This window comes from Mucor mucedo (assembly GCF_025094135.1).
Source record: "Mucor mucedo strain NRRL 3635 chromosome Unknown EV154scaffold_9, whole genome shotgun sequence".
In the NCBI taxonomy this organism is placed as follows: Eukaryota; Fungi; Mucoromycota; class Mucoromycetes; order Mucorales; family Mucoraceae; genus Mucor; species Mucor mucedo.
The window spans coordinates 435,297-457,412 of NW_026252293.1; the positions used below are offsets into that span (position 1 = coordinate 435,297).

At 36.7% G+C, this 22,116-nt stretch overlaps 14 protein-coding genes across 14 annotated transcripts; 6 read left to right on the plus strand and 8 right to left on the minus strand.

Annotated features, from left to right (window-relative positions):
• Nucleotides 1-27: 27 nt before the first annotated feature.
• EV154DRAFT_494870 (regulatory subunit of cyclin-dependent kinase) lies at nucleotides 28-1,177 on the minus strand. Its single transcript, XM_051599956.1, has 4 exons — nucleotides 805-1,177; nucleotides 721-739; nucleotides 544-665; nucleotides 28-487 (listed from the first exon to the last, which is right to left on the minus strand). The coding sequence occupies exons 1-4, from the start codon at nucleotides 1,064-1,066 to the stop codon at nucleotides 366-368; spliced, it is 525 nt and encodes a 174-aa protein (XP_051462183.1). The 5' UTR covers nucleotides 1,067-1,177; the 3' UTR covers nucleotides 28-365.
• Nucleotides 1,178-2,459: 1,282 nt separating this feature from the next.
• On the plus strand, nucleotides 2,460-2,945 carry EV154DRAFT_594406 (uncharacterized protein; the record flags this gene model as incomplete). The annotated part of the gene is made up of 1 exon (XM_051606970.1): nucleotides 2,460-2,945. One exon carries the CDS (start codon nucleotides 2,460-2,462, stop codon nucleotides 2,943-2,945), a length of 486 nt encoding a protein of 161 aa, XP_051462184.1.
• A 317-nt stretch (nucleotides 2,946-3,262) lies between these two features.
• EV154DRAFT_494875 (uncharacterized protein) lies at nucleotides 3,263-4,258 on the minus strand. Its single transcript, XM_051599957.1, has 2 exons — nucleotides 4,072-4,258; nucleotides 3,263-4,012 (listed from the first exon to the last, which is right to left on the minus strand). Exon 2 carries the CDS (start codon nucleotides 3,918-3,920, stop codon nucleotides 3,624-3,626), a length of 297 nt encoding a protein of 98 aa, XP_051462185.1. The 5' UTR covers nucleotides 3,921-4,012; nucleotides 4,072-4,258; the 3' UTR covers nucleotides 3,263-3,623.
• A 699-nt stretch (nucleotides 4,259-4,957) lies between these two features.
• On the minus strand, nucleotides 4,958-5,437 carry EV154DRAFT_477220 (uncharacterized protein; the record flags this gene model as incomplete). The annotated part of the gene is made up of 3 exons (XM_051598088.1): nucleotides 4,958-5,089; nucleotides 5,168-5,332; nucleotides 5,387-5,437. 3 exons carry the CDS (start codon nucleotides 5,435-5,437, stop codon nucleotides 4,958-4,960), a joined length of 348 nt encoding a protein of 115 aa, XP_051462186.1.
• Nucleotides 5,438-6,127: 690 nt separating this feature from the next.
• Nucleotides 6,128-7,649, minus strand: EV154DRAFT_477221 (uncharacterized protein; the record flags this gene model as incomplete). The annotated part of the gene is made up of 6 exons (XM_051598089.1): nucleotides 6,128-6,339; nucleotides 6,463-6,529; nucleotides 6,822-6,988; nucleotides 7,164-7,269; nucleotides 7,554-7,580; nucleotides 7,635-7,649. 6 exons carry the CDS (start codon nucleotides 7,647-7,649, stop codon nucleotides 6,128-6,130), a joined length of 594 nt encoding a protein of 197 aa, XP_051462187.1.
• Nucleotides 7,650-8,612: 963 nt separating this feature from the next.
• Nucleotides 8,613-9,354, plus strand: EV154DRAFT_548105 (uncharacterized protein; the record flags this gene model as incomplete). Its single annotated transcript, XM_051604792.1, has 3 exons — nucleotides 8,613-8,959; nucleotides 9,156-9,174; nucleotides 9,252-9,354. The coding sequence occupies exons 1-3, from the start codon at nucleotides 8,779-8,781 to the stop codon at nucleotides 9,352-9,354; spliced, it is 303 nt and encodes a 100-aa protein (XP_051462188.1). The 5' UTR covers nucleotides 8,613-8,778.
• A 663-nt stretch (nucleotides 9,355-10,017) lies between these two features.
• On the plus strand, nucleotides 10,018-11,016 carry EV154DRAFT_436291 (Sucrase/ferredoxin-like-domain-containing protein). Its single transcript, XM_051596817.1, has 2 exons — nucleotides 10,018-10,761; nucleotides 10,821-11,016. The coding sequence occupies exons 1-2, from the start codon at nucleotides 10,053-10,055 to the stop codon at nucleotides 10,985-10,987; spliced, it is 876 nt and encodes a 291-aa protein (XP_051462189.1). The 5' UTR covers nucleotides 10,018-10,052; the 3' UTR covers nucleotides 10,988-11,016.
• Nucleotides 11,017-11,074: 58 nt separating this feature from the next.
• Nucleotides 11,075-12,951, plus strand: EV154DRAFT_494879 (uncharacterized protein). The gene is made up of 2 exons (XM_051599958.1): nucleotides 11,075-12,489; nucleotides 12,552-12,951. The coding sequence occupies exons 1-2, from the start codon at nucleotides 11,087-11,089 to the stop codon at nucleotides 12,748-12,750; spliced, it is 1,602 nt and encodes a 533-aa protein (XP_051462190.1). The 5' UTR covers nucleotides 11,075-11,086; the 3' UTR covers nucleotides 12,751-12,951.
• A 95-nt stretch (nucleotides 12,952-13,046) lies between these two features.
• Nucleotides 13,047-14,510, plus strand: EV154DRAFT_494880 (uncharacterized protein). The gene has a single exon (XM_051599959.1). It carries the CDS (start codon nucleotides 13,060-13,062, stop codon nucleotides 14,470-14,472), a length of 1,413 nt encoding a protein of 470 aa, XP_051462191.1. The 5' UTR covers nucleotides 13,047-13,059; the 3' UTR covers nucleotides 14,473-14,510.
• A 15-nt stretch (nucleotides 14,511-14,525) lies between these two features.
• EV154DRAFT_494881 (uncharacterized protein) lies at nucleotides 14,526-16,352 on the plus strand. The gene is made up of 5 exons (XM_051599960.1): nucleotides 14,526-14,675; nucleotides 14,725-14,887; nucleotides 14,957-15,019; nucleotides 15,095-15,178; nucleotides 15,236-16,352. The coding sequence occupies exons 1-5, from the start codon at nucleotides 14,577-14,579 to the stop codon at nucleotides 16,291-16,293; spliced, it is 1,467 nt and encodes a 488-aa protein (XP_051462192.1). The 5' UTR covers nucleotides 14,526-14,576; the 3' UTR covers nucleotides 16,294-16,352.
• A 392-nt stretch (nucleotides 16,353-16,744) lies between these two features.
• Nucleotides 16,745-17,384, minus strand: EV154DRAFT_494886 (uncharacterized protein; the record flags this gene model as incomplete). The annotated part of the gene is made up of 1 exon (XM_051599961.1): nucleotides 16,745-17,384. A coding segment is annotated over exon 1 (254 nt), but the record flags the coding sequence as incomplete, so codon positions are not given.
• A 759-nt stretch (nucleotides 17,385-18,143) lies between these two features.
• Nucleotides 18,144-18,783, minus strand: EV154DRAFT_494888 (uncharacterized protein). The gene is made up of 2 exons (XM_051599962.1): nucleotides 18,254-18,783; nucleotides 18,144-18,189 (listed from the first exon to the last, which is right to left on the minus strand). Exon 1 carries the CDS (start codon nucleotides 18,761-18,763, stop codon nucleotides 18,473-18,475), a length of 291 nt encoding a protein of 96 aa, XP_051462194.1. The 5' UTR covers nucleotides 18,764-18,783; the 3' UTR covers nucleotides 18,144-18,189; nucleotides 18,254-18,472.
• Nucleotides 18,784-19,740: 957 nt separating this feature from the next.
• EV154DRAFT_494889 (uncharacterized protein) lies at nucleotides 19,741-20,361 on the minus strand. Its single transcript, XM_051599963.1, has one exon. It carries the CDS (start codon nucleotides 20,335-20,337, stop codon nucleotides 19,933-19,935), a length of 405 nt encoding a protein of 134 aa, XP_051462195.1. The 5' UTR covers nucleotides 20,338-20,361; the 3' UTR covers nucleotides 19,741-19,932.
• Nucleotides 20,362-21,522: 1,161 nt separating this feature from the next.
• Nucleotides 21,523-21,783, minus strand: EV154DRAFT_412848 (uncharacterized protein; the record flags this gene model as incomplete). Its single annotated transcript, XM_051595537.1, has 1 exon — nucleotides 21,523-21,783. A coding segment is annotated over one exon (261 nt), but the record flags the coding sequence as incomplete, so codon positions are not given.
• Between the last annotated feature and the right edge of the window lie 333 nt (nucleotides 21,784-22,116).

The following is a 22,116-nucleotide window of genomic DNA, read 5'->3' on the forward strand; positions in this document are numbered from 1 at the left end:
GTGCATCATTTTTTTATTATTATTATTTTGCCAAGTTTTTGATTTTAACCCCCCAAAAAGAAATGATGTAAGAAATCTTGGCTAAAATATTGTTGTGCGTGGCTTGATTACTAAAAAGGGACGCTTGTCCGGGCCAAAAAAAAAAAAGAAAGCATATTTGTATAACCCCTATCTTTGTCAATTGGCAGGTGCTTCCAATGCCTTTGCTGCTTTGGTAGCAGCGGATGATGATCGTGTGGATCTGACACGGGGTTTAGGCTCTGGTACTACGTTGGATGCCTCTGGAGTTGCTGCTTTTTCTTTTACCTCTTGTCTAGCAGGTAATACCTCTTCCCCGTGCTTTTTTTTTTTGTGTGTGATGATTTTTAGCATTTTGGAGGGTAAGGAGAGAGAAAGAGATAGAGAGATGTTGATGTAGGGAGTGAACAACTTACTTTGGCAAGGTAATCTTTTTCTCTTCTGAACAACAGAATGTGAGGTTCTGGAGCTACACACATAAATATGAATAATAGAATTATATAAGTAGTAGGAGTGGGGATTTACCATAGACCATATAATGTTGCCAACCAGATGATTGCGAAACGCCAAGACTAGACCATTCTTCTTCCTTGAGTAGACCAGCATGCGGTAACCATTTTGCCAATATTTTAGGTAATACAACATGTCTATCAATGTTTTTAAGGGAAAATTCTAGATCTTTTTTTTAATTTTATGATTTACCTGTATTCATGTTGCTCATCTATGTAGAAATATGATCCCGTTAATTAAAATTAAAAAAGAAAGGGTTGATGTTGTGCATGATACCATAATAGTACTTGGAATATCCGATTGATTTTGAATAATCTTTAATGTCCTTTTGTCGTTGTGTGGCTTCTATTTTACGTTCAGCGGCTGTCTTTACTTTGGGCTTTTGGATAGCTGTATGACCTGCTTTGGTACGTTTACGAACAAAGAGTTTACGTACTCTAGCATGTACCTCTTCTATTTCTGCTACTGTCTTTGGGAGTAATTTGGTATGGAATTTTAGATTAAGACCATCGTCTCCCTCTTTAGCATCTTGACTCATTCTAGTGTTTGCAAATACAAAAAAATAAAATAAAATAAAAAAAATAAAAAAATCAAAGCGTTCGAAAAAGGTTACCTCATAGACGTCACATAAAATCGCGTTCTTGACCAATCAAATGTTTCTTGGCACGGGGGGTGGGAAGCACGCGTATTTTCTGTGAGTGATGGGCGATTAAGATTTAAAGGGGTGGGGGGGACCAAAAGAGCGGGGTATGAGAATCGGATGATGGACTGATATGGTAGTAGTGGCGCGTCAGACAGAAAAAAAAAAAAAAAAAAGATGCCAATTCTCGGATAAAAGTTAAATGGCCTACAGTTTACATTTTAGCGTTTTTGGGAATATGCAAGCCCAGCTTTTTTTTTTTTCTTGTGTGCATGTTTGGATAATACAGTACTGACACACACGTTCATGAAGTGGCAAGTAAAGAAGAAGGTTTAACTCTTTCTTTTTTTTATATAAAAAGAGATTGCCTTTTTTTTTCTTTTCCTTCTCTTTTTCTTTATTTTTTTTTTTTTTTACTTTTTTATAAAGACCATGGAAATATATCCCATTGCATTCACCTTAATGACCGTTCTCAATAATGAAGAAGCACTTTTAACCATTGATCATTTCCAAAATGAAATTGATTACTTGTTCTACGAATGGAACACAATTCATGTTGTTTTGGATTCTATTCGTAATGCATTTACTGTCAATCGTAATGAATCTGAAGAACATCTGGATGAGGTGGATCGAGAATTAAGTATTGCCTATGATGATCTCATGTCACAGGTGCGCCATTTGGAACGTCGTTTAAAAAAAATGACCAATGAAATCAATCAAAAGCTTATTGTTCCGTCCCCACCACCACAGCAACAACAACAACAACAACAACAACAACGGGATCGCCGTTCCCTCACTCCCAGATAATCTAGTGTAACACCCCCCTCTCTCTCTCTTTTTTAGGCCCCTCCTCCTCCTCCTTATAACAGTATGTATCCCCACCCCCACCCACACACACACCTCCGCCCCCAACCACCATTACTTTTCCTTACAATTATGCTTTATTAATCTATGTGTGCTGCCATCTTATGTCAATTATGTATTCTATATGTCTAAAACAAATAAATAAAAATAAAAAATAAAAATTACGCCTCCCTTGACTATAATTTCACCCCTACACACACAAAACACATTGAATCACTTGAAATGATGTGAATACCAGACACAGTCATCTTGCAATATCTAGCTAGGAGACACATATAAAAAAGATCATCATCGTTCAGTTTACAATACGGTTCAATAACACGGCAATGACGTTTTTTTTTTGTGGTTTATAAAGCAAAAAACAAAATATATTATTATTATTTATTATTTTTCTCTCTCTCTTTCTCTCTCAATTATATAACAACAAATGGAAGAGACACGTCGAAAGTCATCTAGTGCTACCATCATGCCACCTCTACCTGTAAAGAAAGCCAGTGGCTTACGTATTGACTGTAAACCAGTACAGGTGATGGAATCATTAGAGGAACCCGCCTCACTCAAGGGGAAATTAAAGCGAATGATCTCACGAAAGAAAAGTTATACGGGTAAAGTGGTTCGACATTCTTACAGCGATCCTAGACTCTCACCGGGATCTACAGCGGTTGGGGACGATGATAGTGAACAACACATTGGAGGTTATTTTGGTGGTATGGCTAAAAAAAAACGATCCCCTCGAGGTTGGGTCGCTGCTGTCATGATGATTGTGGTGGGTGCATTGATTGCTATCACCTTTGTCTTGGTTGGATTGGGTAAGGCCCTGGATAATCATGAATCATCAAAGACAACAACAATACAAGTTGTGACAGTGACAAGTACAAGCTCAATTGCAACTCCAACAAGTAGTGTGACATAATAAAGTTATATATATATATCTAAAAAAGAGAGAGAGAGAGAGAGGTCATACTCGGTTTTTTTCCCCCACCCCCCTCCCCAGTGTGTGTATATGCATATCTATTTCAGTTGGTACTAGTGCAAATCGGAAACTTTAACGGTTTCTTACTTATTTAAATACTTCTCTTGTACTCAGGATTAAATCTCAGTAGTACAATCATCATTGCACTGATGACGTTCATTGCAGTAGTCACGTATCCATAGTGAAAATGATAAAGTTATTTTCATTTTGAGAAATCCCCTCTTCTCTTTCTTTTTTTTTTTTTTTTTTTTTTTTTTTTTTTTTTTTTGTGTATGTGGCCCCACCAACTTTATTATTTTGATAGTATAAAAAATGACTAATGAGGACTTAAAACACGAGTGGATAAAAATGTTTGCTATTCATCTATAAAGCAATAGTATCGACTCCAGAGATACTATAGAGGAAATTGTTGAAACAATGGCTAAACTAAAGAAAAAAGCTGTTTTATGGATACCCCCAAAGTAAACATGAGTAAGCTATATCTCCACTTCTATGCAAGAGATGTGTCATGTTGTTTTCTATTCTACTTTAACGATCACTCATTCTTTTTTTGCTTGCGGTGTTACTGAATATGATTTCGTAGTGACATACTCTCAAATGACATCAACTTCCATTACACTATCGACAGTCTACTATTTGACATTGGATAGAAAAAAAAATCACCAAAAAAAAAAAAAGGGATGATGAACAAAGGATTGATAGGTTTATATGGTCACAATGTCGTATGAACAACAAAATTATTATTTCCAAGAATTGTAACTTACATAAGTAGATGCGCTTTTTTTTTTCCAATATGGTTGAGGAGAAAACAATGATTATAACAGTCTGTTTTTTATTTATTTCGATGCGAGAGAAAAGGTTTAAATGTAAACTGGCTGCTGTTTTCTTTTGTTTTTTTACGGGTTGGGAGACCATTTTGATTTTCTATCTTGTGTACCATTCCTGCTAAAGACATGATTAAAAAGCCCAAAACCTTCAATGAAAGCCGGTATAAACAAAAAGCACGGGTAACGCAATTGTGTGTGATACTTAAAACGCGACACTTTTAACTTTGCCCCGACATCAGGATTTCTAGGTATCCGGACAGATCATCGGTAAAAGCAAGAGGTACATGTGTAACTTTGTATTTTGTGTGTATGTTTGGGCGTACACACGATCGCGTATTAAAAAAAAAGTGGTATCATAATTTTGTGATTGGTCTCCGCCCATGTCATCTACATACGTAAAAGAGAGAGAGCTCCTTAAAAATGCAGGTGTCACCATTTTTGGGGGGGGGGGGGAGGGACATTTTTTAGCCTTTTCAAAGTTTTTTTTTTTTAACGATACCCACATATTGGGAATGATGGTAAACATTTTTGTTCACCATGGAAATCTGTATTTATTATTTTGTTTGTTGTTAGTGTAACAACACGGTAAAATGCAAAAAAAAACACGAACAAAAAAAAAGGATTGTGTAAATCCCTTTGTTTTTCATTATACGGTTAATCTTGTTACCCACGGGTTTAGGAGTACTGAAACATTATAGACATATCCCCATCCCCCCTTTAACAATTTAATGTTTTTAAATTGATGTACAAAACAAAAAGTGTAACAAAATAGGCTTATATCCCCCCCCCAACCGTCCCTGCGTTTCCAATAGGAAACTGAAATACGTTATGAACCTCTTTCCTTTTTTTTTTTTTTTACATCAATTCATCCACCCCTTTTTTCTGAGTTTTTGCAAATCTCGGCTAAAAAAAAAAAAAAAGAGGGGATGGCTACACCAGATCATCGTAACTGTACAATGATGTCATTTCCATTATATCGTTTTTTAATTACTGTAGACAAAAAGACTTATGCCTTTTCGTCCCTTCACCCCATGATGTCACATCATTCTAAATACCGGGTCAGCAGAAAAGAGTTAACTTTTTATGTGATTCACTTTTTTTGAGGAGAATAAATAAGATTCATGTTTATTCAATGGAGGTAGGCTGTTGGCTACAATGAACCACACACCCAAAGCATAAAATCAAGGTAAAGGTTGATGATGTTTTTTCATCAGTGTCATCATCAACCTTCCCTTCATCGATTATGTTCTCGAGTTTCTTTCAGCAAATGCTATCAAACGTTTATTTAGTCATTTCTGTATATACACGAACGCCTTATAGAAAAATTCATTTTACCTTGACCAACGAAAAATCCTTGATCAACTTACTGATACATCCTTGTCTTTCGTTTCTTTTGACAGGTTTCGACATTAATAGTGCACATTTTTTTAAATTGTGACACAAGGTGTCATCCAAGCCAGGTACGTAGAAAGAATCCACAGTTATAATATGGGAACTTGTCTACATTTATAAGCAGATAAGAGAAGGTTCAGTACATTAAAACTTGATTCTTACCGAGTCAGTTTGTGACTTGACAAGTTTTTTCCCTTCGTTCCTGCTAAACATGAAGTATTAAAAGCTTTTACAAAATAAACGCGAGCTAGTTATCCTTGTTTTTACCTCAATCACAGGTCTTTGTTGAATGGTCGCTGTTGAAGGATGAACAGTTAAAGGCCGCTTCTATAAAGACCCCACTAATTAAAGGTAAAAAACCTCCAAAAATACCCCGATTCAGAGACGCCCCAGGCAGAAAAGTCAGGGCAAAGCCTGAGGGGATCTTAGCAAGGACAACGCCTTCAGAACTATGTAATGTGAAAAAAAAAAGTTTATTTAGAAACATAACTATAAATTCAGGCAGTTTCTTACCTTTGCCCTGCTGACCAGGAGCGGAACAAGGCTATACGCCTGGCTCCTTGGGACGTGTGTGAGGGGAGCCGAAGCCCCCCCAGCTAAGGAAAAGTCGGACACAAAAAACTCCATGTTATCCTCCACAAAGCAGCGGAGGAAAGCAATATGAGGAGAAAAAAACCTCGTCCAAGACTAAGAAAAAAAATCAATGTTAATTATGGATAATTAACAAGAAGATAAAATATACCCATACATAAATCTAGGACGAGGAATAAAGAACCCTCTTCAGACCCGAAAAGCCAGGAAGGAGTGTCCTGTTAAAGAATATTACTATGGAGCGTTATACAGATTGATAGACATGGATTTACCTCTTTTTTTTTTGTCCTGTTAACCAGGAGCTTATCAAAGTCAAGCTCCTGACACGAGGGAGACCGTAAGAAGCGGCTGAACAAGAGAAATGTCTTCATAAAGGTGTGAAGAAAGACCCCACCAAAGGATAAGACCCTTGTCTTGTATACGGACAATGGATTCTACAGCTTTAAACCCCATAATTCGAATCATTGGAATCTTAATATTTACGACATCCTTTTCTTCTAAAAATGGAGACGTTTCCAGAATTTCTTTCAAATATGGCATTCCGCCCAGCACTAGCTTCAACTTATCCTTTTAGAATTTACCACTCCCAGGTTTACGAGCGTATTCACCATTTAAGCCGTCGATGACATACTGTTTTTATCCATTACCATAAGTCGCATGTCTAACTTCATACGCAAATTTTGACTTTTGTGGCTGCTTAACATGGTTTCGCCCCTAATATATTACATTCAGTACATACAAATATTTTATTCCGGAAGTTATAATTACCAACGGATTTGAAGGGTGGTTTTATCCACCGAGGAAAAAAAACGTCTTGAGCGTGTATCCCCATAATTGGACAATATAGTCTTGTTTGGAATACTTGACTATATTGTCGCTCTGGAAATAGAAAGGTTTTTTTTTCTATGCAACGAGGTTTGTATGAATTTACAGACTCTTTAACCTTGTTCAATGTGACATTGTTATTAACCATAATTAAATAATATGAATTCAAGTGATTTCTTACCTTTGTCCTGCTAACCAGCAGCAGAAGAAGGCCATTCGACTGGCTCCTTGGAACGTGCGTAAGGGGAGCCGAAGCTCCCCGGCTAAAACAAAGACGGACGAAAAATGCTTCGTGCTCCTCCACAAAGAAGTGGAGGAAAACAAGATAAGAAAAAACCTCCTCCAAGACTGAGATAGAAATTAATGTTAATTATGAATCATTAACAAGAAGATAATATATACCCATACATAAATCCAGGGCGAGGAATAAAGAACCCTTTTCAGACCCGAAAAGCCAGGAAAGAGTGTACTGTTAAAGAATATTACGATCGAGGGTTATACAGATTGATAGACATGAACTTACCTCTTTTTTTTTCTTCTGTTCTTTTAACCAGGAGCTGAGAAAAATCAAGCTCCTGTCCCCCTACGACGCGAGGGAGACCGTAAGAAGCGGACGGACAGAAATAATTCTTTTATAAAGGTGTAGAGAAAGACCCCACCAAAGGATAAGAAGTAGCCGACGACTAAAAAAAAAAAAAAAATCGGTGTCAGTATATAGTTTACGAGATGATAAAGTATACACCTACGGAGCTTAAGCACAGGCAGAAAAAATTATTCCGCCGGCTTAAAGAGAGCGAAATAACGGCTCTGTCAAAGGGTATTAATATTAATTGATATCTAATATGATATACATGAGCTTACCTCTTTTTTTGCCCTGTCAACCAGGAGCAGAACAAAGCCAAGGTTCTTTTACTTGCTCGAAAAGAGCTGAATGAAGACCCTGTCAAAGAACATTATTATTGAGAGCTATCAAAGTTGTTAGACATGAACTTACACAGGTAATAGCCATAAATAACACATCAAAAGTACCTTTTGCAGTGCTAGAAAGAGCCTTTGACTTTTGAAGAGGTAGTCTTTAAAAAAAAAATGATGATAAAAAGAAAAAAGAAACTGATGAAACTGATGAAACTGATGAAACTGATGAATTGAATAAAAATAATGATTATGTCATTGGCTTGGCTCCCACGCTACATTAACTTAATTCTCTCCTTTTTTTGTTTATGTTTTAAAAGAGTCACGATATATTGAATCTTTTTATAAAAGATCCAGCACACACATGAGTATTATTTCGTGTCAAAGGTATTATAAAACTCCTATTTAGGCTGTTACAATCAAAGCTTTTAGATGAAGCAAGATACAAAAAGTACACACTTCCATCAATTGATAAACTGTTTACTAGATTCTGGAGTCTAGACCTTAAGCTCTATTTGCACTTCATGCAAAGAAAAAAAAAAAGTTGAAACTAAGCTGGATCAACAGATAAAAAAAAAAAATGACCGCCCAAAGTAAATTTTGACATTTTGTTGGGAATAAGCCTAATATTTCCAGAAAAAAACCACAAGGTATATCAGCATTATTTATCTGTTCTATCTTGCTAAATCGGCATGCTTGCTCTATATAAATCTGAATTTTATTTTCAGGTTTATTATGTAAATTATGAATCGTTGAAATGAGGGTTGGCTCATTTGTGTTACCAGCTAAAAGGAATGTAATATAAGCTTTTTTACACTGACATCACGCTGTCCTGTCCAGAAACTTATGCTCTTGGTCAGTATACAATCGAGAAAATGTTAAACAGCAATTATAATCTATCAATCCTAATAGAGCAAATTTGTAGTTGGCTGAAGACCTTCATTTATTTGGTCACACAAAATCATCCCTCATTTGAAGGCAAATATTTCAATGCATAATAATTTACATTGTCATATTTAGCACGCCATGTTGTACGTATGAGTCTGCCTAAAGTTCAATGGACTGATTAATGGGTAGTATGCGATGAATGGGGAAGTAACAAAACAGATCAAGTTTGTATATAAGGGAGTTTGAGGCAGGAATTTTTTTTCTTATGTAATCAGTTTCTAGAGAGGAGCTTGCTGGTTATCAAAGCTTACACTTGGCTTCACTCGAGAGGTCATCTTATGTGTAATGTTTTATTCGTGTACACTCTGACTTATGGATTCATATTTCTAATTTTAGGAACTCTTACTTCGGTTCCACACCTTCAGTTGATTTCAGTGGTTAACGTAGCAGATTGGCTTTTAACTTACAAGACTCCTCGTGAAAGTCAGTTCCCACTCTTGATCGTTCTTGGCGAAGGTAGTAAGAAATTACTTCATTATGAGCTTTATTCTTGAACGACGGTGCTATAAAACGTTTGATACTCGAGTAAGTCTTGTAAGAGCTTAGCCTGGGTTGTCTGTTTACAGCAATCCACGTAGCCAGCCAGAGAGTGACATCCTTTTAGACAGTTGCACAGAGTATTAACCCTAAAACCAATATTTGTCTAATGGCGCAGATAACGTCCTGTTACTATGGTAAAAAAGTAACGCCCCCAACATGGTGCAGAATGCATTGTTCATTATGAGTTTTTCTGTTGTGTATTGTGAGGTAGCCAAAAGTTAGGCTGGGGATCAAGTTACCTCGTACTTGTATACGGTTTAGATTCAATTTTCGGGTCAGTATACGCTTCCACATTCTCGTTCCTGGCTCGTTAACCAACTGTTTATCGGGAACTATTTTACACTGGTGTCATAGATAAATAAAAACGTCTTTTCCCTTTCATTATTATAAAGTTGCCTTGTCTATGGCAGTAAAATTTATAATTCATCATATCGCTCTTTATTTTTTTGTATGAATACAGGTAGACACCACCAAATCTTATAGTACTGTTATTTTACTTACCATTGTGGTAGCTCTTACCATATATTGCATGTATTGCTTGCTGCGTAAGTGTAACCTTCATTTCATCTCTTTCTCCTGAACCGACACTCTTTTTTTTCACAGTCGACAGCCTTAATTAATCGATAACGCTCATAGTTGTGTTGCGAGCCAAGTCAGTTAGATACCCTTGGGTGTTCCTTGATCTTTGTAGGAGTAAACGGTAGATTTATTTTAAACAATGTACTCCATGGGCTCAAGACGACCCATCTCAATCACATCGCTCCCCATGCCTGTCTCCATATGTACAAGCTGTACTAATGTTAAAATGCAACATATAAAAAAATGAGTGATACCACAACAACAGGAAGAATATCTTATTGTAAAAGAAGAACTGCAACCTGCGGTTAAAATGGCTGTTGACAAATTGTATTACACTTCCCGAAACAGCGCGCATGAGCGCCGATAAGTAAGTATAAATAGGAAAGTTTTTTTTTTTTTTAATTCATTTACAATTTCTTTCTTTATATACCTAATGTTGAAAAGACTATTACCTAAAACACCTTTGCGCTTGTACTCGACTAATATACCATTTGACAAGAAACCGTTTCCGTTTTCCAGATTCGAGCCATGCTGTCCTGATGTCAATGCCAAAAGTACGGAAAATGGTTTTGTCCCCTGTCAAGCACACCCTATGCCTGTCGTACTAGGTAAAAAGATTGAACTTTCGGCTGATATGTGCCGCCCTGATGCGGTGCGACATATTATGCCATGTGTGGGTTATGATGCTGTAGAATGGACTCGAGCTAAAGTGGAGTCTGTACCTGGTATTATGCAAACGATTATGCTTACAGAGAACAATTGGCTCAAGACACATCGGCCAGCTTCTCAAGCCATGGTGATGTATACTGTATCGGAAACACCTACCATGGACAATAAGCCAGATGTCATGCTTTTTCCCGAATTTAAAATTATTCCCTCTGTAGACCCACTATCGATTGACACAGATAGCACACTCTACTCCGTTTTGAGCCATATTTGGCAGGACCCTACTTCACCTTTACCCCACTTGGATAAATTACAAGATGTGGAAGCAGATACGGTTGTATTGGTGTGTACACATGAAAGAAGAGACATGCGGTGTGGTAAATTGGGGCCATTGATTGTGGATGAATTTAATAAGGTGATTGAAGAAAAAGGATTGTCAAACAAAGTCAAAGTGTGGGGTACAAGTCATTTTGGAGGTAAAAAAAACGTTTTATTGTAGCGCGGGGAATTAAACTAATCATCTCGTCATTGATAGGTCATAAATTTGCTGGTAATGTCATTATTCATCAAAGAGGTTTAGGTGGCCAAATATATGGTAATGTTAGACAATGCCACGTACCAGCCTTATTTGATAGACATATTATAAATGGAAAAGTAATAAAGGAGTTATGGAGAGGACAATTGACCCCTCCTTCACTGTAGATCACGTGAACCATTTCACTTACACACACACAAGTTTAAGTTTTTTTTTTTTTTTTTGTTTTTTTTTTTTTACTTTTTCTTTCATCTATTTTATTTATAATGGAAAGCAATAAGGATGAATTAGAAGCCAAAAAGAAAGATATTGCGCATCTTTATTCGAGTCTTCAAGCAGCTATTGATAAACCAACAAGCGATAATCCCGAAGCCAAGTTTATCCCACTCCCACCTTCTCTTCCAATGTCACCCAGTTCTTCTTCTCCCATGTTGCCAACAACAAACAAGAAAACATCTCCATTAACTCAAGATTGTCCTTGTAAACACATTTTAAATGAAGACGACATTACCACTTGCTCACTATGCCATTTGCCCATCCCAATCATTGAGGAGCTTCTGGCCGAGAAAGCGCAATACCAGGAAGAAATAAGACAGCTCCAACAACAACTCGGGGAGGAACAGGTTCGAATTGAAGAGCAAATAAAGTGTATCAGTGAGTTAAACTTGCGTATGGAACAAGTGCAACGTGAGTTGGAAGACAAGACGAGCCGATTTCAAGCTTTACAGAGTGATATGGAATTACTCAATGACAAATATGTGGATGAAATTGAACGAGTTGCTGAAATTCAACATTCAAAAGATATGGTCGAAAGTGAATTAGAAGACCTTTCTCGTCGATTGTTTGAAGAGGCCAATGGTATGGTTGCAACAGAGAAGAGAGCTAAACATAATTTGGAAATTGCTCAAAAGCATTTGGAGAATCAATTGCAAGAGACAAAAGAGAGATTAGGAGCTGAACAGATGCAATTAAAGGAACTTCGAAAGAGGATGGAGGATATGGCGGTGGACGATAGTATCATGCCAAAGACACCAGATCATATCAAGGATATCACAAGTCTATTAGCAGAACGCATGACTCTGTTGACAAATGAACAAAAGCATGCTCAGATTGATTCTCTAATTCTTGATGAATTTGAAGAATTTGTAAAAGCAGGAACCTCGGTCCCTCTGAAAAAACTTCATACAATCCCATTTATGAAATACTGTCAAGAAGAGGATGTGGAAGCTTGTTTGCGCTTTGGTCCTAATTCAAGATTATCTGCTCGTAAAATCAATGAAGCCATTGTATTGAATACCTGTTTCATTGAAGAAGCTCCACCTGGATTTGCTGAAGAACAATCAAAAAGAGCGGTGGGTGAGACACCATTAAAATTCTCGGGTGCAAAGTCAATGATGTGGGAAAGATTCAGTTCAAACAATCAATCGACGGTGTTTAGTGGATGTCAAGCCTGTGGAAGAAATGATGGCACCTCTTTACCTTATCGATTTAGAATTTCGTATTTTGATGATTGGGCTTGCATCGATAGATTCTGTCGTGATAGATTGGTTGCTGTCTGTGAATTTTATGTATTGATTAGAAATATCAGACAAGGTTTGTATAGTAACAGAAGTATCCCTGATCTCTATCATGAGGCGATGCGTTTAAGGTTGCAAATGTTTTATGCAAGGTAAGTCTTCCATATTAAAAAGACTTTATTGTATTAATAAAAGACTAACATGCAACGAGTAGAATGGGTGCCTTACCTTGGACTCTACGTACGTCGGGTAATAGCAGTAGACCTGCCATGCCAAAAGTAATTTCTTCTGAATCTTCTCCCTTGCCCAAATCCGTCAAGGTGGTCGAAGAACCACGCAGAGGAAGTCTAGATGATATTCATAAATCAACTGATATTAATACAGAAGAAGATCTCAATAATCCTACCATTTAATGCTATACGTTTCAATGCGTATGTTACCCCCCACTTTTCTCATCCTTGTATGAAATCCTCTACCACTTTTTGCCTCCTTCTTTCTTAAAAAAAAACAATCTTTTTCCCTTCCTACTACTCCTTTCCTTCCCAAATCTTACTCCTTATATTGATAATAATTTTGTACAATAAAATATGATTCCCCCACCACCATTACATTACCACCACACGACGAAAAAAAAAGTCACAGTGTAAGAATTACGTTTTTTTAAACAATTTTTAACAGACGAAAAGAAAACTCGTTACTTTTTATCATAAAAAAAAATAAAAATGGTTTGGGGAGGTAATGACGGCGCTGTTGATCGATGGGTCAAACAACTTGAAGAAGATGATCCCAAATTAGTTTCACTTCATATCTTGAGCATTCGACGTGTCACCACTGCAGAATTAGGTCGTATCTTTCAAGCGATCGGTACCAACACACACCTTCGCGATCTGTACGTTTCTGGACATGTCTTGGACGCAACCAGTGTAGACCACCTTTCTGAATCACTGACATTGAACGATACCCTCAAGACATTAAACTTGGGTAGCGCTTCTTTTGGTCACGACGAACATGTCTTTGGTTTGTTCTGTGAAGGTTTGGCTGCCAATGAAGGCCTTATCAAGTTGGATTTGGAAAACAAGGGTTTATTCACCAAAAAGAATTATCACGTACTTCATAGTCTTGCTCAGTGTCTTGCCAAGAACAAAACTTTGCAAGAAATAAACTTGGCTAGAAACGATCTGGACGATGCGGCCATGGAGATCTTGGCTCCTGCCATGTCAGGTTTATTAAAGATCAACTTATCCATGAACAAAATCGGCCCTGTTGGTGCTCAGGCCATTGCTGAACATTTAATCAGTAACCGTTACAGTAAAGTGCAAGAATTGGAATTATCTGATAATTCACTTTTGGCCGGTGCCAGTCTTATTGCAGCCGCGTTGGAAAACAACAAACATTTACGTATTTTAAAGATGGTCGATGTTGTCTCTGCCGAAACCGAATTATCACTTTTACCACCACCTGCGTTAGAACAAGGCGATAATAAGTTGGAGGAAGAGAATGAGGCGAAAAAGACGGATGAGACACGTACTTTACATGGTAATGCTTTAGCTCAAGCTTTGGGTAAAGCCTTCCAATCCAACACAGCTCTCACTCACGTTTGGTTGGATAATAACGGTATCGAATCAAGTGCCTTGACAGGATTCACACAACATTTGGCTGCCACATCTATCGTCGAATTAAAATTGCGTCAAAACCGTATTGATGATGATGGTGCTGTCTTGTTATCCAAGATCAATACATTACGCCACTTGGAATTGGGTGAGAACGGCATTGGAGCAAAGGGTTTCGGTGCACTGTTGGATACACAGTTACACTACCTTGGACTGTTCAGTAATTTGATTGGTGGATTTGGTGCTGACCCAAGTTTACTGCCCGAATTAAGCGGCAGTGATATCAAACGTTTGGACATTGGTTGTAATCATATTATGCATCAGGATTTGGAGGCTATGGTGGAGGTCTTGTTAAAGAACGGTGTACCTCATTTGGCTTTGTTAGAGATGGGTGGTAATGTCGAAGATAAAGAGCTCGAACAATGGCAAGTGACAATGGATCGTTTGTTAGCTGAAAGAACTTTGGATATTGTCTGGAAGAGAAAGCCAACAGAAATGGATAGTAATATGCCTCCCCCTATGTAAATAAACACACACACACACACACACACACACATACACACAGATAGTTGCCTATCTGTTACACGGACTTTTTTTAAACTACGCATTTTTTTTTATTTATTTGTACAATGCTGCTTTGCAGAATCTTTTTTTTTTTTTTCCTCTTCTTCCCTTCTTTCATCATGAATTATTTACGACGTTACAGAGAAAATTTTACCTTGCAGGAGGTTCGTTCATTGCGCGAGAAAAAAAAATTAAAACTTACAAAAAAATCAGATATCTGGCAGCTTGGGTGATCTTGGAACCCTTTTACCCATTATGATGTCTTTGGCAGTTTCAGGCCAGATCAACCTTACAAGCACCTTGTGGTTCACAGGTATATGGAATATTCTATCAGGATTGATGTTCCAGGTGCCTGTTTGTGTCCAACCAATGAAAGGTAGCCAATGGCTTTTATTTGTAAAGATACCCTGATTAAATTTATTTTTTCTAAATTTGGCACATATAGCCATCGCTGCTGTTGTCTTGACCAAACACATGTCAATCAATGAGAATATGGCAGCCGGGTTATGTAAGTTTTTTTTTAAGTCTTTACTTTTATATATATATATATATATATATACTCAAGACTTACTTTATGATATAGCGGTGGGTGCTATTATATTTGTCCTTGGTATAACTCGAACAATCCATCTCATTGGAGCTTTTACCCCTACTCCTGTTATTAAAGGTATGCCATATGACACCATGTTGTCACACCTTTGAAAAAATCTCATGCAGATTTTAGGTTTACAGCTTGGTACAGCGATTCAACTCATTATCAAAGCGCATAATCTGATCCCCGGTCTTAAATGGACGATTGATAAAAGCAACTGGGCCAACAACAATACATGGGTGTTATTAGCATTTATTTTTGTCGTAGCTTGTTATCGTACACGTATCCCGTCTGCTTTAATCATTTTTTGTATTGGTCTCATCTTTGCACTAGTCTTGATGTTTGCTACCACTGCCGGAGCTGATTTACCACGACCCAGCGTGATTGGAGGTCATTATCCTGATACCGTGATTGTACCTAGCGCGTCTGAATTCCGTACTGGCTTCTTAAATGCGGGTTTGGGACAACTTCCATTGACTTCATTAAACTCAGTCATTGCATTGTGTGCATTGATCGATGACTTGTTTCCTAAAAAGCACGCTACTACATCTCGTGTAGCCATGAGCGTGGGAATAATGAACCTGATCGGATGTTGGTTTGGTGCTATGCCACTCTGTCATGGATCTGGTGGGTTAGCCGGTCAATATCGTTTTGGTGCTCGAACAGAAGTCTCCGTTATCTTTTTGGGTGCATGCAAGTTACTTTTGGGAATACTATTTGGTAGCTCGCTGGTCGGGTTACTACAAGCCTTCCCTACCTCGCTCTTGGCAGTCATGTTATTTATATCAGGTGTTGAATTAGGAAGTGCTGCAAGATCTGTAAATGATTTTGAACAGGACGAAGTGCGAAAAAGAGAGAATTTTACCATCATGCTATTAACAACAGGTAGTTTGGTAGCATACTCGAATGATGGTATTGGGTTCATATCAGGCCTTGTTTCGGCTGCTTTATTGTCCATGCAACGTCTTGGTATACGTACCTGGTTTGAGCATACTATGCAGGGATTCAGATCTGTGCCACAACAATGGAGAGATCAAAGTCTCCAGGTGCCTCAAAGTTTACCAACCACTGCTGTAGATGAAACTATCGTAAGCAGACAAGAGGAAGCCGTCTTAGTATCAGATATGAATAAACCTCCTATCTATGACAATCAAATGAAGGCAGGATCTTCATCCACGGTGAACAAATAACTACTATCTAAACCCCCCATTCTTATAATAATAAAGCTTACATTGATACACATACAAAACTTTCTTTTTTCTTTTTTAATGATCAATTGAAAAGATAACTTTCATGCCTTATTGTACAATTCTGCGTAACAAAAAAAAATTAAGATTTTTCTGACCTATTGGGTTTGGACTTTTTTTTTTTTTTAATTTCTGAGAACAATAAACGGATCACACCTGATTGCGATTGTTCACAATGCTGTGTAGCAAGTATAAAAAAGAACACTTGTTGCGGAGACATATCCGCGCCCATCAAAACCAAAAAGGAATACAATAAAGCCATGGCATTGGTGTTGCCATGCGTGTTCGCTTTAGGTAATTATATCACTCTTACCACTACCATGCCAAATGTAGTAGCACCCCGATCTGTTAAGTATGCTTAAATGCTATGATAAATTGGGTATGTCATATGGAGTCATTGTAACAGAGAAAGAAGACCTAATTTATTTAATTCATTTCGATCGTTGATTATGAGCACTATTTTCTCTTTGACTTTAGCTATTGTCAGCGACAGCACAGTGTCCGCAGAGATTATTAGTGTTTGTCCCTTCCTTATTAGATAAAGTGTTTTTGACATCTCGTTTTCTTGCGGCCTTGTCTATTCTCCTGCGACGCATGGCACTACCGATTGGTAATGCGTTTGATTCAGAGACAAGATGTTTTTCTTCTTCATTTTCATAAGCTGAAACAGTCAGAGAAGCCATTATTAGAACAATAGCTATCAAGTAGACAAAGGAGTTAGAAAAATGCATTTTGAAGTAAATGAATTAAAAATTATAGCTGAAACGTACGGATCAAAAACTTTCGACTTTTTATACTACCTCTGGACTACCGTTATACGCCAAGTGCAGAAGCTGGGTTTGTTTACATGCAAACAAAACTGTTCCAAACAAAACGTGACGCTAATAGACGCATTTCTGTTCCATCAAAAAACTTATGTCTATTTTATTATCTACAAGTGTTAAATTTCTGGACCATTGAATCGGCTAATAAAAATACTTAATCTGGTGGTGATAATAGATATATAAAAGCTTTTAACATTCTTTTTCATCTCGCTTATAAATCCTTGATTTAGAAAAAAAAAAAAAAAAAAAAAAAAAAAACGATCTGCAGCGCAATATTTAATTGTACATGAATTTTTATTTACAAAGCGTTGCTATTTAGGGAAGCAATCTTTTAAATCGTTCTAAAAGTACTTTACTAAGCCCAACTTTAGTCAGGTGCCGTTGGAATTAACAATTAGTAGTTTTCTGGTAATTTAGTAGCTTCCTATTATAAGGGTACTATTATCCAGATATGTAATATCAGAACACGATGCATTTTGACATATCTCGCCTATACCATAGTAATCATTTTACACTAATGCCTCGTCACTTGTTCTCACCCGCATTATTGTATGTGTTTCAGCTGACTATAGGTTCTGTGCATATCTTTCTTTGTTTTGGACGTATTTTTCAGCATCAAAATTCGTGATGATCCTTTCTCAGATGTACAACTACCGGCATTATTAATGATATATATAAATGTAGGCCGTTAATATGTACTGTAGATAAACAGCCAAACATCCCTATTGCGCTAAGTGTATGTTGTGACATAGAAACATCTCTACCAATGGGAAACTTTTTCATTTACTTCGATACAGGACTTACTAGTCTGCCAGTCATTTTCTTAACGATTTTTATCTGTTTAATATGAATGCAGTTCTAAGAGTTTCACATGAAACATGGTATGATTTTTACATCAAATTGGCTGTCATGACTTATATTTAAAAACGATAGCCATTTTTTAATTATCATATTTATCTAATTGCAAGAATTATGTTTGCTTTATTCAAACGTATAATTACCAGATGTCTTTGAGGTACTGTTTTCATCAGCTTAAATATTTACCAGCATTATAATTTTTTTTATATTGGGCAAGTTAGTCAAATAGATTCATGCCAAATGTTAACGATAAAATAGAGATTTATCAAGCCAGCCTATGTGACTATTGTGAAATTGATTGAAATGCCATACATTTTATTCTGACACCTTTAAAAATAAAGCTAAAGCTAAATACTTTTTCGGGGAAGAAAACATTTATGTGGTTGTGGTAGAGGATACTGCTATCGGCATCAATAGCATTAGCATCTGGAAGTCTTTTCTTAAAAACCAGGACCTTTGATTTCATTTGAAGGGAGACCATCATGGTTTAATGGAGTTCCATCGCTTGCTACATTTTGTTCATCATCAGTGTGGCGACTGACAATACCTCTTCTTCTGCGATCTAAGAGCGATCCACGTCTTCCAGTATTTGAAGACGCTTTTGGATTAACTTGGTCTTGCTCTACCAACTCTTTTATAAGATAGGGTGATGGGCGGGAGCCATGAGCAGCAGTGTAAGGTACCGGCATTATTATTGCAAAAAAAGCTAGAATATAATCACTAAAATGCATGTAGAAAGATATTGTTGTAGTGGAAAATACAAATTAAAAACATCAAGAGACATAAAATGTGACAAACTTATATAGCAATGTTCAAGGAGTATTTGAATACGTGTCTAAGCCATAACAGCTTTATTGATTTGAAAAAAAAAAAAAAAAAAAAAAAAAAAAAAAAAAAAAAAAAAAACTAGTCAACAATAATACAGCTTGAATAAACAGTTGATAAAGAAAATAATTGTACTATAAACTATGAAAGACTTGGTGAAAAGAACATTCGTTTTAGATAGACACTCGGCATATACATCTCTTCCCCTTTTTCCTTTATAATCAAAACATGTAGGAGCCGTTTATGCGTAGATACATACATCTAAAACATCCTATATGGTTTCACTCTGTCCCTTCAAGCCGACTGTATCCATACAATATGTAAGTTTTCCAATGAAATAATTTGCTGTGCTTATGCGAATTTATTTGTTTAAAGGCTCGGAAGCTGTGCCACACATTGGTCGGCTGAAAATACACCTCTTAAGAATCTATTTTTCAATCATTTGTAGTTTATATAAATTAATAACATATTCGGGTTGTTCCATTATTTAAATGGAAATAGGATAAAAATCGCTCTCGGTGAAATTTTACTGTAATATATGGTCACAGATAAATGTACTGAATTGAATAAAATCACGGAAAAACTAAAGCATCTAAGGAAACCCATTTTAACTAGTGAACTACAGCTTTGAATTCCAATTTACAAATGTATTTTGCATGTATCTGAATACACAATAGTCATTTTTTGGTGGCTATTTTACTCCACCGTTCATAAATCTCAGGCGATCATATGTATTTTTCCGTATTGTTCTTATCAAAATGATGAACCATTACATTTATAATGGGTAGGTCTCTATAACCGTCTTTAATCAAACTAATAAAACACAAACCATCGTAGTCACATTCAGATGATCAATACTTATGTGGTCATTAACGAAAGAATGGTCTGCGTCAAAGCTGCATGGTAACAACAAACCACGTTATACCGGATAATTTTTTTTTATTGAAATCAATTTTATTTTGAGTGATTATTGGCTTTAATTACACTATGTCAGTTATGCATTTATAAAAAGTAATTCGATTACGTATTATCGGACCACGGTGAATCTTCATTATCTCATTATCATCAAGTTTTATTAACTTTCATTTTCGTCTGATTCCTCTTCGTCGTTGCTTTCGTCGTTGCTTTCGTCGTTGTTTTCGTCCATGACTCCGTCTATGTCTGTGTCTATGTTTGCGTCTATGTCTGCATCTATGTCTCCGTCCACATCTCCGTCCATGCTTTCTTGTCTTTTAACAGGACCAGAAAAAACTGTAGGTATATCTGCTTCCGCCGCTAAAGCATTTTTTACATATCTCTTTCTTGCAGATACCCCCATTCTTCTGCGGCGCATGGCATTACCATTCGATACATCACTTCTTTTAAAGATTAATCTAACATGACCACCACCATTATCATCATCCCCGTTAATTGAAGCAGATACAGATGTCACCATTAGGACGATAGCAACCAAACAGATAAAGGTACCACAAAAATGCATTTTGACTTTAAAAAATATATTCGGTGAGAAATAATAAAAAATATGGGATAGGTCATAAAATTGAGTCTTTTTATAATTCGTCGTAATAGCCGTTATTTACGCCCTGAGTACGGAATCAGGCTAAGCTTTCTCAAACAGAAATACGGGACACAAATAAATGCAAATCTGTTCTAAGAAGACGTCAAGGTATAAATAAAATTATAGAAAACTTTATTTACAAATAAACTTTACTTTGGATCGAAAGGATCTGCAGAAAGCTAAATTCCACTGTTTTTATTTACAGATTGTTGCGGTTCTTAAAGCTAATATTCCATTGTTTTGAAAACATTAAATACTAAGCCAATAAACCTTAATTTCTCGCAGCTTATTTGTACATGATTTATATAATTAATAGTCATTTTTAATTTTACAAAGATGTTTATATGTTGGAAGGAATGAAATAAATGACATCAAATCACGATAGATATTTTGACAGTTTCTGCAATACAATATGCCACGTGGGCAGTTTACTTTACCATTGGATTGCATTTTGTTTTATCTGCGTGATTTTTAGCTTATTTTGAGCTGCATGCATCTTTTTTTGAGCCGTACTAATTAATGCTTGTAAAATATTTACTACCCAAATGATGATTATATTGATTACCGTCTTTTATATAACGAAGTGATGTGCTCTTACTGATAATGATAATTGAAAAAAAACCAAAGACCGTGGTACTCCATGACTATATCACCGGCGTTCTCTGCCATTTTTGACATGTCTGATGTCGATATTTGGTTGTGATTTGATGACTAGAATGAGTAACATTTTGAAAAACAAAAATAAAAAAGCTAGATGTTTTTTACGAGAACAAGTAATTCATGCAATTATTGTAAAGGATACAGTCATCGGCATCAGCATCATTATTACCAGGGACTTGTTATTTAAAAACTAGAATCTCCCATTTTATTTGAAGGGGGGGCATCTTGATTTGGTGTAGTTGCGTTATTAGCTTTAGCTTCTTCTTCATCAGTTCGGCTATTGCCAATAAACTTTTGCGACCTCAGCAGGATCCACATCGTCCACTATTTAAAAAGTTTTTGAATCAACTCGGTCTTTCTCCACCAATTCTTATGTATAATATGGTGATGAGCGGGAGACCTGAGCAGTCTGGTTTAACAAAAAAAAATTATTAGATAAAAAAATTATTAATGTTTAATTACACGAGATTTTGCTCTTCGTCTATGAGGGCGCGGGTTATCGACCATCCAAAACGTTTCGAGACTTCTACTTTCACAGGCTGTGTAGCACTGACTTGCTCTAAATTCATCAATCAAGTACACCCTTTTACCAGCTTTTTGAAGCAACCGACCGAAACCAAGACCCCGTATGAACTCATGAAATCTTGTATTAGGAGCAGATCGGTTACCCGTAACATAAACAGCTTCGGCACCAAACTGTCCATCTAGATGTGCTCTTACATTATGGCTAAAAATGCCGCCTGCTTGTATTTTCGCCCTGATCTATCTTTATTCCGGAGATTAAATATTAATTCCCTTAAAAAAAACTTTTTTTTACTAGGAAATTTTCGTTCAGGGTTCCACCGGCCCTTGTCCGCTGGTAACTCTCCGCCTGAACGGCTGAAGCTCCCAGCGGCTTTTGAGGGGATCCTTTACTTCCGCTTGGGGTCTTTACCCTTTCCCCGCATTGAATATATCGCTGGCTTAGGTAAAAAACCAAATGGTCTAAAATACAATACCGTAACTTAAGTTGCTGGAAATTATATTTCTCTCTTATGCTTT

Coding starts and splice junctions, on each gene's coding strand:
- EV154DRAFT_494880 (XM_051599959.1), top strand. CDS start 13,060: ATGGTTTGGGGAGGTAATGACGGCGCTGTTGATCGATGGGTCAAACAA.
- EV154DRAFT_436291 (XM_051596817.1), top strand. CDS start 10,053: ATGTTGAAAAGACTATTACCTAAAACACCTTTGCGCTTGTACTCGACT. Junction 10,762..10,820: donor GGGTACAAGTCATTTTGGAG/GTAAAAAAAACG, acceptor CGTCATTGATAG/GTCATAAATTTGCTGGTAAT.
- EV154DRAFT_494875 (XM_051599957.1), bottom strand. CDS start 3,920: ATGGTCTCCCAACCCGTAAAAAAACAAAAGAAAACAGCAGCCAGTTTA.
- EV154DRAFT_494889 (XM_051599963.1), bottom strand. CDS start 20,337: ATGCATTTTTGTGGTACCTTTATCTGTTTGGTTGCTATCGTCCTAATG.
- EV154DRAFT_494888 (XM_051599962.1), bottom strand. CDS start 18,763: ATGCATTTTAGTGATTATATTCTAGCTTTTTTTGCAATAATAATGCCG.
- EV154DRAFT_494870 (XM_051599956.1), bottom strand. CDS start 1,066: ATGAGTCAAGATGCTAAAGAGGGAGACGATGGTCTTAATCTAAAATTC. Junction 488..543: donor GCAACATTATATGGTCTATG/GTAAATCCCCAC, acceptor TTATGTGTGTAG/CTCCAGAACCTCACATTCTG.
- EV154DRAFT_494881 (XM_051599960.1), top strand. CDS start 14,577: ATGCTGCTTTGCAGAATCTTTTTTTTTTTTTTCCTCTTCTTCCCTTCT. Junction 15,020..15,094: donor GAATATGGCAGCCGGGTTAT/GTAAGTTTTTTT, acceptor TTTATGATATAG/CGGTGGGTGCTATTATATTT. Junction 15,179..15,235: donor CCCTACTCCTGTTATTAAAG/GTATGCCATATG, acceptor TGCAGATTTTAG/GTTTACAGCTTGGTACAGCG.
- EV154DRAFT_494879 (XM_051599958.1), top strand. CDS start 11,087: ATGGAAAGCAATAAGGATGAATTAGAAGCCAAAAAGAAAGATATTGCG. Junction 12,490..12,551: donor TTGCAAATGTTTTATGCAAG/GTAAGTCTTCCA, acceptor TGCAACGAGTAG/AATGGGTGCCTTACCTTGGA.